Genomic DNA, 12,732 nt, shown 5'->3' on the forward strand with positions numbered 1-12,732 from the left:
TGTTGCACAGAGAGCGCCGGACGATTACGTCAACCTGGCAGAGCGGGTGGAATTTTGTCTGGTTTTGTTTTGTGGGTGTGAGATTGCAGAGCAGGAAGGCTGTGTCCCAAATTACACCCTACACTCCAAAAGGGTTCTTCGACTGTCCCCATAGGAGAAACCTTTTTGAGTGTGAAAATGATTGATATTTGATACAGCTATTGGGGTGACCGTATTACCGCCACACCTGCAGTCATGAGTCATGACCGCAGTAAAAGTCCATGTGACCGTTGAGTCAAGGTATTCTCCTCTTATGCACTCCGGACATGCTTTGGTAGTACCAAACTTGCTAACAACCATCAGGTCGCTAATGGCCTGGTACCCAGGGCTCTATTGCCCCTCTAACCACTCTGACATCAATGCATAGGGGATCGAAAATCGCATCAAACACTTATGAAAACAGTATGGCTATCATACTTGTGAGACTGTTAGAATCACCTTGCTGTGATGATCAATTTGAAGAAAGAAGTTCAACAGCAGGTTTAAAAAGTGTAAAACATGGTTGTTGTGGGTGTTGTTTCAAAGCCTAACAACGAAATGGACGGAGTGAAGATGAATTAAAAACTCCCATACACATAGGCTTACGAGCGCAATCCTGGGGGGGATTAAAATGACATTGTACAAAGCCTAATGCATATTACGTCTGGGAGAAAAACATACAACAAAACTGATTTAAGATGTCTTTGGTGCATAATTGGTCTAGCCTATACTCCAAAATTAGACACATTTGAGTAATTGCTTTCGAGTGTGGACGGTATTTTTATGCAAACTAAATGGACTGGTTATCTTATTGCACGCTCCAGAATGTATATTCATGAGTCTGGGAGAGAACGGATAGTCTAGCTAGGCAATGCTGTTGTTTCATTGATTGTGCAGGGCGGCTTACAGTTAGTACAATTAGCGAATTTCTATTTGATTTAGAATAGCCTAGTAATAGGTCATTTTATATTTTCATAATTAATTGGGTGACACATTACCTTTAGCTACAGAATATATCAGCACCGTGCGTTTCCATCTCCTCCTCTCTCCTTTATTCCCTTCTAGAGCGCGGGAAGGGCTGTCAACAGTTTAGTGAAATATGTTTAGTTGGGAAAAACATGTTACTATCGATGTTCCCGAACAGATTTCACTTGGTTCCCCAAATGAAGCACTGGGTAGCTGCAGGAACAGGGTTGGAGAGCCTATGGCATACAGAGTTTGGGCGAAATATCAGCTGTCGTGCTGCGAGAGCATACTCCTCAAACAGTGGTTGTGAATGGAGTGAAATAAGTGTTGTTGTATTTATTTCTCGGCTGATCATATTAAGCACAGCTCCTCTGTAGAACCGAAGTAGCCTATAGAATGGACTGGTGGGAAAGTGTGCAGCCTCCAATTTGTTATTTGAGTGCATGATTTTTTATTTAACTAGGCAAGTCAGTTAAGAACAGATTTTCATTTACAATGATGGCCTACCCCGGACGACGCTGTGCAAATTGTGCACCGCCCTATGGTACTCCCAATCACGGTCAGATGTGATGCAGCCTGGATTCAAACCAGGGACTGCAGTGATGTCTCTTGCACTGAGATGCAGTGCCTTAGACCACTGCACCACTCGGGAGCCCGAGACTGATAATGGGCCATTCTAAATCAAAACAAATTTTACATATTAGTAAAGACAAGATTTCATTGAGACTAGGGGCAGCAGGTAGGCTAGTGGTCCAAAAAAATCAAAAAAGATTTGAGGTCACTGTGTTTTTTATTGATTTTCCATGGGAAACTAGATTTATGAGGCACATGGTTGCAGTTCCTATGGCTTCCACTAGATGTCAACAGTCTTTAGAAATTGGTTGATGTTTTTCCTTTGAGAAATGAAGAAGTACGGCTGTACTTTAAGTGTCAAGCCAAGTGGACTCTTTTGTTTGGTGCGCGCGACCTGGAGTTCACTCCACTTTGATTTTATCCGCTATTGAACGCAGTATATTCCGTCTTATATTTTATCGATTTTTTTATTTTATTTTATTTTTTACCTTTATTTAACCAGGCAAGTCAGTTAAGAACAAATTCTTATTTTCAATGACAGCCTAGGAACAGCGGATAAACTGCCTGTTCAGGGGCAGAACGACAGATTTGTACCTTGTCAGCTCGGGGGTTTGAACTTGCAACCTTCCGGTTACTAGTCCAACGCTCTAACCACTAGGCTACCCTGCCGCCCCATTTACGTTTTAGGATACCTAAAGTTGGATTAGGAAAGTTGTTTGAAATGTTTGGACCAAGTTTACAGGTAACTTATTAGATCATTTGTAGTCATGTTGGGCGAGTTGGGACCAGTGTATTTCTGAAATCAAACGCGCCAAATAAATTGACATTTTGGGGATATAAAGAAAGAATTTATCGAACAAAATTACCTTTGAAGATCTTCTTCTGTTGGCACTCCAATATGTCCCAGAAACATCACAAATGGTAAGGCATGAATTATATCATTATTTCTGACTTTCGTGTCGCACCTGCTTGGTTGAAATATGATGTATGATGTGTTTGTATGATGGGGCGCTGTCTTCAGATAATCGCTTGGTTTGCTTTCGCCGTAAAGCCTTTTTGAAATCTGACACGGTGGCTGGATTAACAAGAAGTTAAGCTTTATTTTGGTGTATTGCACTGTGATTTTATGAAAGTTAAATATTTCTAATAATTTAAGTTGAATTCCGGGCTCCGTAATTTCACTGGAAGTTAGCGGAACGTCTAGCAGGTCTTAATGAACAGTCAATTACTGTGAGACCGGCAGTCTTTTGCATGATAATAACCGCCACACCCCTGGAGATAACAAAATAGGTAAGGGGGACAGAAAAAAATTGATGTGAGATGTTTGTATCTTATAGGGGTTTTATAGATGAGTGTGTATTGGGGTTTAGCTCTGTGTTCAAATGGTGTAAGCCTGCCATGTCACAGTGGCACCACGACATCCCTGTTACAGCTGGCCTGTCGAAACCAATGGTCAAAACAAAATGAAAAAAAGTGTCCCAAGGTTGGGCAATACTTGGCAGGGATCAATACTTCCAGTATCTCTCCATTGATTCTACCTTGAAGTTTAGCACCATTTAAAGGTTCTCAGCCACCAGCCACCAGCTGAACTGACATTGTCAGCAAAGGCAAAATGAGGGTTGAGGATTGGATGCATCTCTTTATGCTGTACCGGCACCGCTTTAAATCCAATCTAGTTACTCTGCTCTCTAGCTGGATTTTTTTGCACTGGGGGGGAATTGGTTCTGGATGTTGTGCGTGTGTGTGTGTGTGTGTGTGTGTGTGTGTGCATACTGTACGTATGTGTCCACTGTGTTAAAGGCTCTATACTGTACTGTGGTAGCAGGGTCTTGTTTGTTTTCAGCTTGATTTAATAAAACACAGCAGAATGGACTGTGGATATCCCTGCCTTTTTCACCAGCCAGCTCAGTGCGGAGAAAGTAGCCAGTTTCCATGGAAACGCCTTGGCGAGATAAGCTTGTACTGCAGCGCGTCTGTCTGTGTGTGTGTGTGTGTTTGTGTCTCTCTGCACTCTGGTAGGAATTAGGATTTATTAGGATTTAACTGAAGCCCAGGTGACCAACGGGAGGGGCTGGCTATCGTTAGCAACGCTGTTCCTTTTCTCTCTTTATGGTCTCATCTCAGTTTACTATCTTCCTCTCTTCAGCTTTCTCTTTCTTTCTTTCTTTCTCGATCTCTGTCTCCCTCTCCCCCTCGCCACCCCTTCCTCTCTGTTTACATAGCAGGAATGCGGTCAACTGTAGCTCCACACCCCTATCAGTGTCACTGTGGGGATTAACATCTCCATGGTGATGATAAACTGGGTAAAGTGGCAGGGGTGAAGGGGGCGACAGGGGCAAGTTGGGTGAGCGAGTTGGCGGGGGAGAAGGCTTGGAGATTGGTGGTAATGATTATTATGTTGTATAACGCCTTGGCCAATGTGCTGCTGCATGCTCTTTGGGGGTCTAGGGCCTAGGCTGGGTTACTGTGAAAGCACTTGGTTCATTTGATTTGTTGATTGATTGATACTAATTATTGTCCATATATGTGTTTCCCTCTATTTTCAGAACTCTCTGAAGAAGCGAGGCGCTCGGCCAAACAACAAGCCAGAGAAGAAGCTGTCTCCCCAGGTAACCCAGACTTACAGAGACAGTTCAACTGATTGTTCTCACTTTTGCGACCTGGGAAGGAGATGATACACTTCCAAGTTAGCGCAACGTTTGACAATAGCAGATCAAGCTTTTGCGCACATTGCTCTCTCTCTCCTCTCTCCTCTCTCTCTCGCGTTGAGGGTGTGGTGGTACACAATGTGTGTGTGTGTGGGGGGGGGGGGGGTGTGTGTGGTGTTTTTAGTATAATGAGAACGTCAAAAGCCTCTCTCTCGTCCTTCATTCCTGTGGGGATGAGGTTCATGCTTAATATTATAATATTGGAGTGCAAACATACTGTAAATAGTATAAACCCTCTCCAGACTGTGTTTAATGTTCTGGCAAATAGTCTATAACCAATAAATCACACAACACAAAGTATTATTTAATGGGCCTGGATCATTTTGGGCCGCTTGGTTAAATAATAAATGGAAGGGAATCTGAGTAATACCCTCTGCAAAATAAATGTGGGTTTAATATTCAAAATGGCTTCTGTCTGTTATAAATACACCAATGTCCCTAAGTGCCCCCAGCCACCACACATTTCATATCACTGTAATATAGCGTGCATGACTTCCCGTTGTTGCATCCACCTACCCCACTTTGCCTAAAAAAATAACTTTGCATTGGTCTAACTATTTGCTGGGGTTACCATGAGGATGTCAGATGAGTTCAAGCTATTATGTTAACGGGAAGAAACAATTCACTTTTTTCATTTGTCATTTTGACCTCATAATCTTTCTCTCTGTGATATGTTAGCTGGAGATATCTTGTATTTTTGTGTGTGAGTTAGTTAGGAACACTGACAACACACTAACTACCTGTCTATGTGGCCAGCAGGAGGACAGTTCTGACCTCAAGTGCCAGCTCCACTTTGCCAAGGAGGAGTCAGCGCTCATGTGCAAGAAGCTGACCAAGATGGCCAAGGACAGTGAGGAAATGCGGGAGGAGCTGGCCAAGTACCGTTCGATGTACGGCGATGTAGACGCCTCGCTCACCGTGGAGGAGGTCAACGACTCGCCCCACACGCGCGAGGCCGAGGTCAGAGTTCACCTGAAGCTGGTGGAGGAGGAGGCCAACCTGCTGAGCCGGCGCATTGTGGAACTGGAGGTGGAGAACCGCGGCCTGCGGGCCGAGATGGACGATATGAAGGGCCAGGAGCTGCCACCAGGCCTGGGGGTCGGCGGCATGGGAGGACATGGAGGAGGAGGTCTGGAGAACGTGATGGAGCTCCAGAGGCACCTGCAGTTTGTCGAGGAGGAGGCGGAGCTGCTGCGGCGCTCGCTGTTGGAGATGGAGGAGCAGAACAAGCTGCTGATGAACGAGATCAACCGCTACAAGTCGGAGCTGCCGCTTGCGTCGGACCCAGACCAGGACGACTCCTCGTCCATCTCTCTCCTGGAGGACAGTCATGGTGGGGGGGCTCTGATCAGCACAGAGGCCCCCCAGGAGGAGCTGCTGCAGGCCGCCAGGCTCCAGATCGGGGATCTGAGTGGCAAGGTGAAGAAGCTCCAGTATGAGAACCGTGTGTTGCTGTCCAACCTGCAGCGCTGCGACCTGGCCTCTTACCACAGCTCTTCCAGGCCCGCCCTGGAGACCGACGCAGAGGCAGGGGACTCAGCTGAGTGCCTCCCCAGCCAGGCTCACCGCGAGGGCCCCATCGGAGGGGAGAACGAGCCCCTGGAGGAGAGGGAGAAGAAGACGTCCACTGGGTTTCCTGTCCCCCTGGGGCTGAAGGACCGTGAATCCCTGCTAGCCATGAGGGACCAAGCCCGCCTAATCTCTACAGCCATCCAGCTGCTGACTGCCTCCGACTCCAACTGCCCTTCCATCTCCCTCTACCGCAAGATCTCCTCCGGGGAGGCTGCAGAGCCATGTGTCCCAGAGAAGAGCCAGCAGGCCCAGCCCTCGGAGCTCCAGGATCTTCCCCTGGTGGAGGCTCTGACGGGCAGGCTGCGAGCACTGCACACCCAGCTCCAGGCTTTTGTGGAGCGGGTTGAGAGCCTAGGCACCACCCCCTCAGGGAGGGCACAGGTGGAGGGGGCATCCCCCCTGCCTCTACTGTCCGAGGCTGGGGACTCTGTGGTGGGTGCACCCTCTGCCTCTCACCCCTGCCCTCCAGACGACCAGGCGGGTGAGATCCCCGCAGAGCAGAAGGTAAGAACAAACCCCCCTACTCCTCCTCTTCCCACCCCTCCTTTATTATCGATCGTGTTTCTTTCCTTTTCTTTTTATATCCTCTTTTTTTTTTTTTTTTGGTAACAAATCTATTATTTCTGTCCTGTTTGCTCTTTGAACCACGTTACGGCTTACTAATGCTCCTCCTCCATCTCAGCTCACACTATGGTTTCTCCCTGGCACAGAATGCTGCCAGTACACATGATACGCATGCTGCTTTGACGCCTTACAGCCCGCTATAGATGCTGCATAGAGCTCCGGCCTCAAATGCAGCCACCGCTGTGCTGCATGACCATGACATGATAGGGTGATAAGGAAATCCTAGAAACCATAAACCACCGTCTATTTACACACATCAAGAGGCAATTGTCATAGCCATGTAAATGTACTGTATATGCGCGAGTAGGGCTATTAAAGGTGTACTAAAAGAGCGTATTGAATTAGACTTGTTGAGTACCCTGTTATTCTGATAATGAATGTTGTAAAGGCCAAGGACGTGCCTGTGTGGTTCAGAATGGAGGCGAACGAAGACAGAAGCAAACCGTGTATCAATAGTGGTTGGTTTGCTCGTTGAGTAGTTGTACTGTATTACTTACTCTATACGTAGCTCAGCACACCTAGGCCAAGTGTTTAGGATATAACTTTAAGTCAGTCTAGTAAAGTTGGTTCTATGCTTTTAATTAAGCTACATTAGAGGCCTACTGAGTGCCAACCCCGTCCGATCTCACCCCCCATCCCTCCACCCCCCCCCCCTCACTGCATGGGCACCGTGACCGCCGTTTTCTGCACTTGTTTCCTTTTCCTCTCTCCTCTCTTTTGATTATTGTAATCCCCTCTCCTTCACCCCTTCCCCTCCCCCAACCCCCTCAGCCGTTGCTCGCACTTCTCCTCGTTGTTTTGGTTCTGTTTTCCACTCTGTCCTACACCACTCTGAAAAAGCTGTTTTTCCTTTACATACTTTTCTTTCTCCTGTGAGGTTCATTTTTTTTATTTGGAAAGTGTCTTATGGATCGTCCATTTTGGTTCTATTGTTTTTTATCTCTTTTTTGATTTGGTCTTGTTTTTGTTTTCGATTCACTACCCCCCCCAATACGTCTCCCCTCATCCTCTTCCGTCCCTTCCTCCTCTGTTCGTCTTCCCCTCTTTTTATTATTATTATTTGATTTTTTTCATTAACTTGCCCATGCATGCATGCAGCAGCCCAACTTTAGGGACCAATCAGAGCGCGATGCGAAAGGTCAGAAGGAGGAGGGTGACAGCCGCACTGACCGCAACCAGACCCAGGAAACACAGGAGACGGACACAGCTCTGGTAGGTCGCTGCTACAGTACAGTCAAAATACACACCCCCAAAATCCAATCAAATTGTATGTGTCACATGCTTTGTGAACAACAGGTGTAGACAAACAGTTTAATGCTTATTCAAGGGTCCTATTACAACAATGCAGAATTAAAGATACACAAAAATTGCAAGGAATAAATACCCTGTGAATACCGATAACAGGTAAAAAAAATAAGCTGGCTATATTCAGGGAGAACATGCAAGGGTAAGAGGTAATTGAGTTAGCAATGTACATATACAGTAGGTAGGTGACTAAGCAACGGGGTAGATAATAGACAGTAGCAGGAGCATATGTGAGGAGTGTGAACGAGTGTGTTTGTGCGAGTATGTGTGAGCGTGGTACAGTTGAAGTCGGAACATTTAGGTTGGAGTCATTAAAACTGGTTTTTCAACCACTGAACAAATTTCTTGTTAACAAGTTATCTACTTTGTGTATGACACAAGTCATTTCTCCAACAATTGTTTACAGACAGATTTCACTTATAATTCACTGTATCACAATTCCAGCGGGTCGGAAGTTTACATACACTAAATTGACTGTGCCTTTAAACAGCTTGGAAAATTCCAGAAAATTATGTCATGGCTTTAGAAGCTTCTGATAGGCTATTGGAGGTGTACCTGTGGATGTATTTCAAGGCCTAACTTCAAACTCAGTGCCTCTTTGCTTGACACAATGGGAAAATCTAAAGAAATCAGCCTCAAAAGACCTCAGAAAACAAATTGTAGATCTCCACAAGTCTGGTTCATCCTTGGGAGCAATTTCCAAACGCCTGAAAGTACCACGTTCATCTGTACAAACAATAGTACGCAAGTATAAACACCATGGGACCACGCAGCCATCATACCACTCAGGAAGGAGACGCGTTCTGTCTCCTAGAGATGAACGTACATTGGTGCGAAAAGTGCAAATCAATACCAGAACAACAGCAAAGGACCTCGTGAAGATGCTGGAGGAAACAGGTACAACAATCTATATCCACAGTAAAACGAGTCCTATATCGACATAACCTGAAAGGCCGCTCAGCAAGGTAGAAGCCACTGCTCCAAATCCACCATAAAAAAAAGTCAGACTATGGTTTGCAACTGCACATGGGGACAAAGATCGTACTTTTTGGAGAAATGTCCTCTGGTCTGATGAAACAAAAATAGAACTGTTTGGCCATAATCACCATCGTTATGTTTGGAGAAAAAAGGGGGAGGCTTGCAAGCCGAAGAACATCATCCCAACCGTGAAGCACGGGGGTGGCAGCCTCAAGTTGTGGGGGTGCTTTGCTGCAGGAGGGACTGGTGCACTTCACAAAATAGATGACATCATGAGGAAAGAAAATGATGTGGATATACTGAAGCAACATCTCAAGACATCAGTCAGAAAGTTAAAGCTTGGTCGCAAATGGGTCTTCCAAATGGACATGACCCCAAGCATACTTCCAAAGTTGTGGCAAAATACCTTTAAAGACAACAAAGTCAAGGTATTGGAGTGGCCATCACAAAGCCCTGACCTTAATTCCATAGAACATTTGTGGGAAGAACTGAAAAAGTGTGTGCGAGCAAAGAGGCCTACAAACCTGACTCAGTTACACAAGCTCTGTCAGGAGGAATGGGCCAAAATTCATCCAACTTATTCTGGGAAGCTTGTGGAAGGCTTCCCAAAACGTTTGACCCAAGTTCAACTATTTAAAGGCAATGCTACCAAATACTAATTGAGTGCATGTAAACTTCTGACCCACTGGGAATGTGATGAAAGAAATAAAAGCTGGAATAAATCACTCTACTTTATTCTGACATGTCACATTCTTAAAATAAAGTGGTGACCCTAACTGACCTAACTGACAGGGATTTTTTACTAGGATTAAATGTCAGGAATTGTGAAAAACTGAGTTTAAATGTATTTGGCTAAGGTGTATGTAAGCTTCTGACTTCAACTGTATGTAGTGTGTTAGAGAGTGCATAGAGTCAGTACAAGAGAAAGGGACAATGTAGGTAGTCTGGGTAGCCATTTGATTGGCTATTTAGCAGTCATATGGCTTGGGGGTAGAAGCATTTCAGGGAAATTTTGGTTCCAGACTTTGTGCACTGGTACTAAGTCTGGAAGAGTCTATGACTTGGGGTACTGGAGTCTTTGACAATATTTTGGCCCTTCCTCTGACACCGCCTGGTATAGAGGTCCTAGATGGCAGGGGAGCTCGGCCGTACTCACCACCCTCTGTAGCGCCTTGCGGTCGAGTGCCCTTCAGTTGCCATACCAAGCGGTGATGTATCCAGTCAAGATGCTCTCAATGGTGCAGCTGTAGAACTTGAGAATTTGAGGGTTCGTGCCAAATCTTTTCAGCTTCCGGAGGGGGAATAGGCACTGTCGTGCCCTTTTCACAACTGTGTGTATGTGGACACCAAGGAACTTGAAACTCTCGACCCGCTCCACTACAGCCCCACCGATGTGGCGTGCTCGTCTCTCCTTTTCCTGTAGTCCACAAATAAGATCCTTTGTCTTGCTGACGTTGAGGGAGAGGTTCTTGTCCTTGCACCTCACTGCCAGGTCTCTGACCTCCCCATAGGCTGCCCCATCGTCGTCGCTGATCAGTCCTACAACCGTTGAGTCGTCAGCAAACTTGATGATGGTGTTGGAGTCGTGCACGGCCACACAGTTGTGGGTGAACAGAGAGTACAGGAGGGGACTAAGCACACACCTCTGAGGGGCCTCCGTGTTGATGATCAGTGTGGAGGATGTGTTGTTGCCTACCCTCCCCACCTGGGAGCGGCCCGTCAGGAAGTCCAGGATCCAGTTGCAGAGGGAGGCGTTCTTCCCAAGGTCCAGAGCTTGGGGATGAGCTTGGAGGGTACTATGGTGCTGAATGCTGAGCTGTAGTCAATGAACAGCATTCTTACATTAGGTATTGCTTTTGTCCTGGTGGGTGAGGGCAGTGTGGAGTGCAATAGAGATGGCATCATCTGTGGATATGTTGGGCGGTATGCGAATTTGAGTGGGTCCAGGGTGTTTGGGATGATGGTGTTGATGTGAGCCATGACCAGCCTTTCAAAGCGTTTCATAGCAAAAGTAATTTAGGCAGGTTACCTTGGCGTTCTTGGGTACAGGGACTATCGTGGTCTGCTTGAAATAAGTTGGTATTGCAGACCGTGTCAGGGATAAAATGTCTGTGAAGACACTTGCCAGCTGGTCAGCACATGCTCTGAGAAAGTGTCCTGGTATTCCGTCTGGCCGCGCAGCCTGTTTAAAGGTCTTACATCGGCTACAGAGCACGAGATCACACAGTCGTCCAGAACAGCTGGTGCTCTCATACATGGTTCAGTGTTGCTTACCTCGAAGCTTGCATAGAAAGCATTTTGCTTGTCTGGTAGGCTTGCGTCACTGGGCAGCTCACGGCTGGGTTTCCCTTTTTAGTCCGTGATAGTTTGCAAGTCGCCCTGTTACATCCATCTAGCATCAGAGCCGGCTTAGTAAGATTCGACCTTAGTCCTGTGAGTTTAGTCCCCCCCCCCCAAACACACACACTGGGCATTCCTTGATGGCCCCAACATGCGGTTTAGGCTGTCTTTAGGCTTGCTTTCCTCGTTCTTTCATGTGGGTGAATCAGGCTGGATTCACGCTGCTGCTGTAAACACAATGACATCAACTCTTGAGGCGAGGAGAGGACGTGTCTGCTGCTCAGTGTTTGTTTGGCCTTTCTATAGGTCTCCTTGGAAACCTGGGCTGTGAGGGGAATCGGCAGAAGCAATGAGAAGAGCAGAGAGAAACACAATCGCCACAGCCTGTTCTCCTGTTACAGGATATTACAATTATGGTTTTATAATGTGGGAGTCATGAAGGGAAAGGTTTCTCTCTGGACTGTATTGTAGCACATAATCAGTTAGTCATCTGAAAACACCACACTCTTCATATACTGAGAGAACTAAAGAACCTTATTGTTTGCTGTCAGTAGGCTGGTTATTAAAGGTGCAATAACTCAATTGATTTCTCTGTATCTGCAGAATTAAAACGCATTGAAATCAAGAATGATATAATAGTAGGCGATGACAACTATGAACCATGACAACATAGCGGGCCATATTAAATTGGCTTGTGGGCCACTTTTGGCCGCGGGCCATGTGTTTGAGATCTGTAGGCATATTAATTTAACCTGTGTCTCTCTCAGTAATTACAACATTGCAGACCACTGTTGGCTTTAACACATCTGTCATTCACCCTGCTCCTCTCAGTGACCAGTGATTAGGCTGCCAGGTCAGGGACAGAGAAGTCCAGGACCGGACCCGGGGAGGGAAGGACAGGGGACAGGACTGTCAGGCAGTCACACAGTGGCACCGTGCCAGGCGATGATGTTATCACACACAGACTGCCTGAGTGCTATGTCTGCCTGTAGAGACGGGGCCATCAATCGAAGCGAGACAGGGCTGATGTATGGACGTGGATGTGGGAGTGTTGGTGGGAACCTGGGGCCCATCAGGTTGACTGCTCTACTCATTTGGGAACGTGGTTTCAAAACGTTGCGCCATGGAAAATGAAAAGTTTCTTATTGGACAGGTTCAGGTAGTCTCTCCCCATTTCAGTCCGTTTTCTTCTGTTTGGTGCCTAATGAATTTGGACCTGTTCATTCTCTCTACCCAAACCTTTCAGGGTATAACTCAGTAATGTACTGTATGATAATCTGCTACTCCATTTCTTATCCAGAATGTTAGAAATAGGGTACTATATCCACGTGATGTTGCCATGAGCAGCACCAGAGATATTTGAGATTAGTGAGATGCAACACTTCGCTCTCACCCAGTATCTGCGCACGTTGACGGATTCTCGCTTCGCGCCGTTCGCAGCGTGGTAGCCAGGTCACCGAAGCAGTGGAGAAGTTGAGCCTCGCGCTTTAACTCTCTTATTTGGTGCGGAAATTGACCCCTTATGTTTTTTTTTACTTCCTGCATCTACGTCATATCGCCGAGTCTACCTTTAAAACGGGAGATTCTTCTGCAGGGCCATGGCGTGACGGACATAAAGCTATGAAGGGCATCGGAAACTGACGGCAGG

The 12,732-nt window shown here is 46.4% G+C and overlaps 1 protein-coding gene across 5 annotated transcripts in view; it reads left to right on the plus strand.

The window, feature by feature from the left end:
• LOC115131988 (microtubule cross-linking factor 2-like) overlaps window positions 1-12,732 on the plus strand; it is a 67,476-nt gene that overhangs the window by 38,459 nt on the left and 16,285 nt on the right. For 3 of the 5 annotated variants that reach the window (XM_065020639.1, XM_065020642.1, XM_065020640.1), the window contains exons 4-6: window positions 4,104-4,166; window positions 5,022-6,341; window positions 7,560-7,673. In XM_065020639.1, the coding sequence (XP_064876711.1) occupies window positions 4,104-4,166; window positions 5,022-6,341; window positions 7,560-7,673 (1,497 nt within the window). The remainder of the gene's footprint in view (window positions 1-4,103; window positions 4,167-5,021; window positions 6,342-7,559; window positions 7,674-12,732) is intronic. The other 2 variants (XM_065020641.1, XM_029664132.2) reach the window with 2 other exon arrangements.

This window comes from Oncorhynchus nerka, linkage group LG7 (assembly GCF_034236695.1).
Source record: "Oncorhynchus nerka isolate Pitt River linkage group LG7, Oner_Uvic_2.0, whole genome shotgun sequence".
In the NCBI taxonomy this organism is placed as follows: Eukaryota; Metazoa; Chordata; class Actinopteri; order Salmoniformes; family Salmonidae; genus Oncorhynchus; species Oncorhynchus nerka.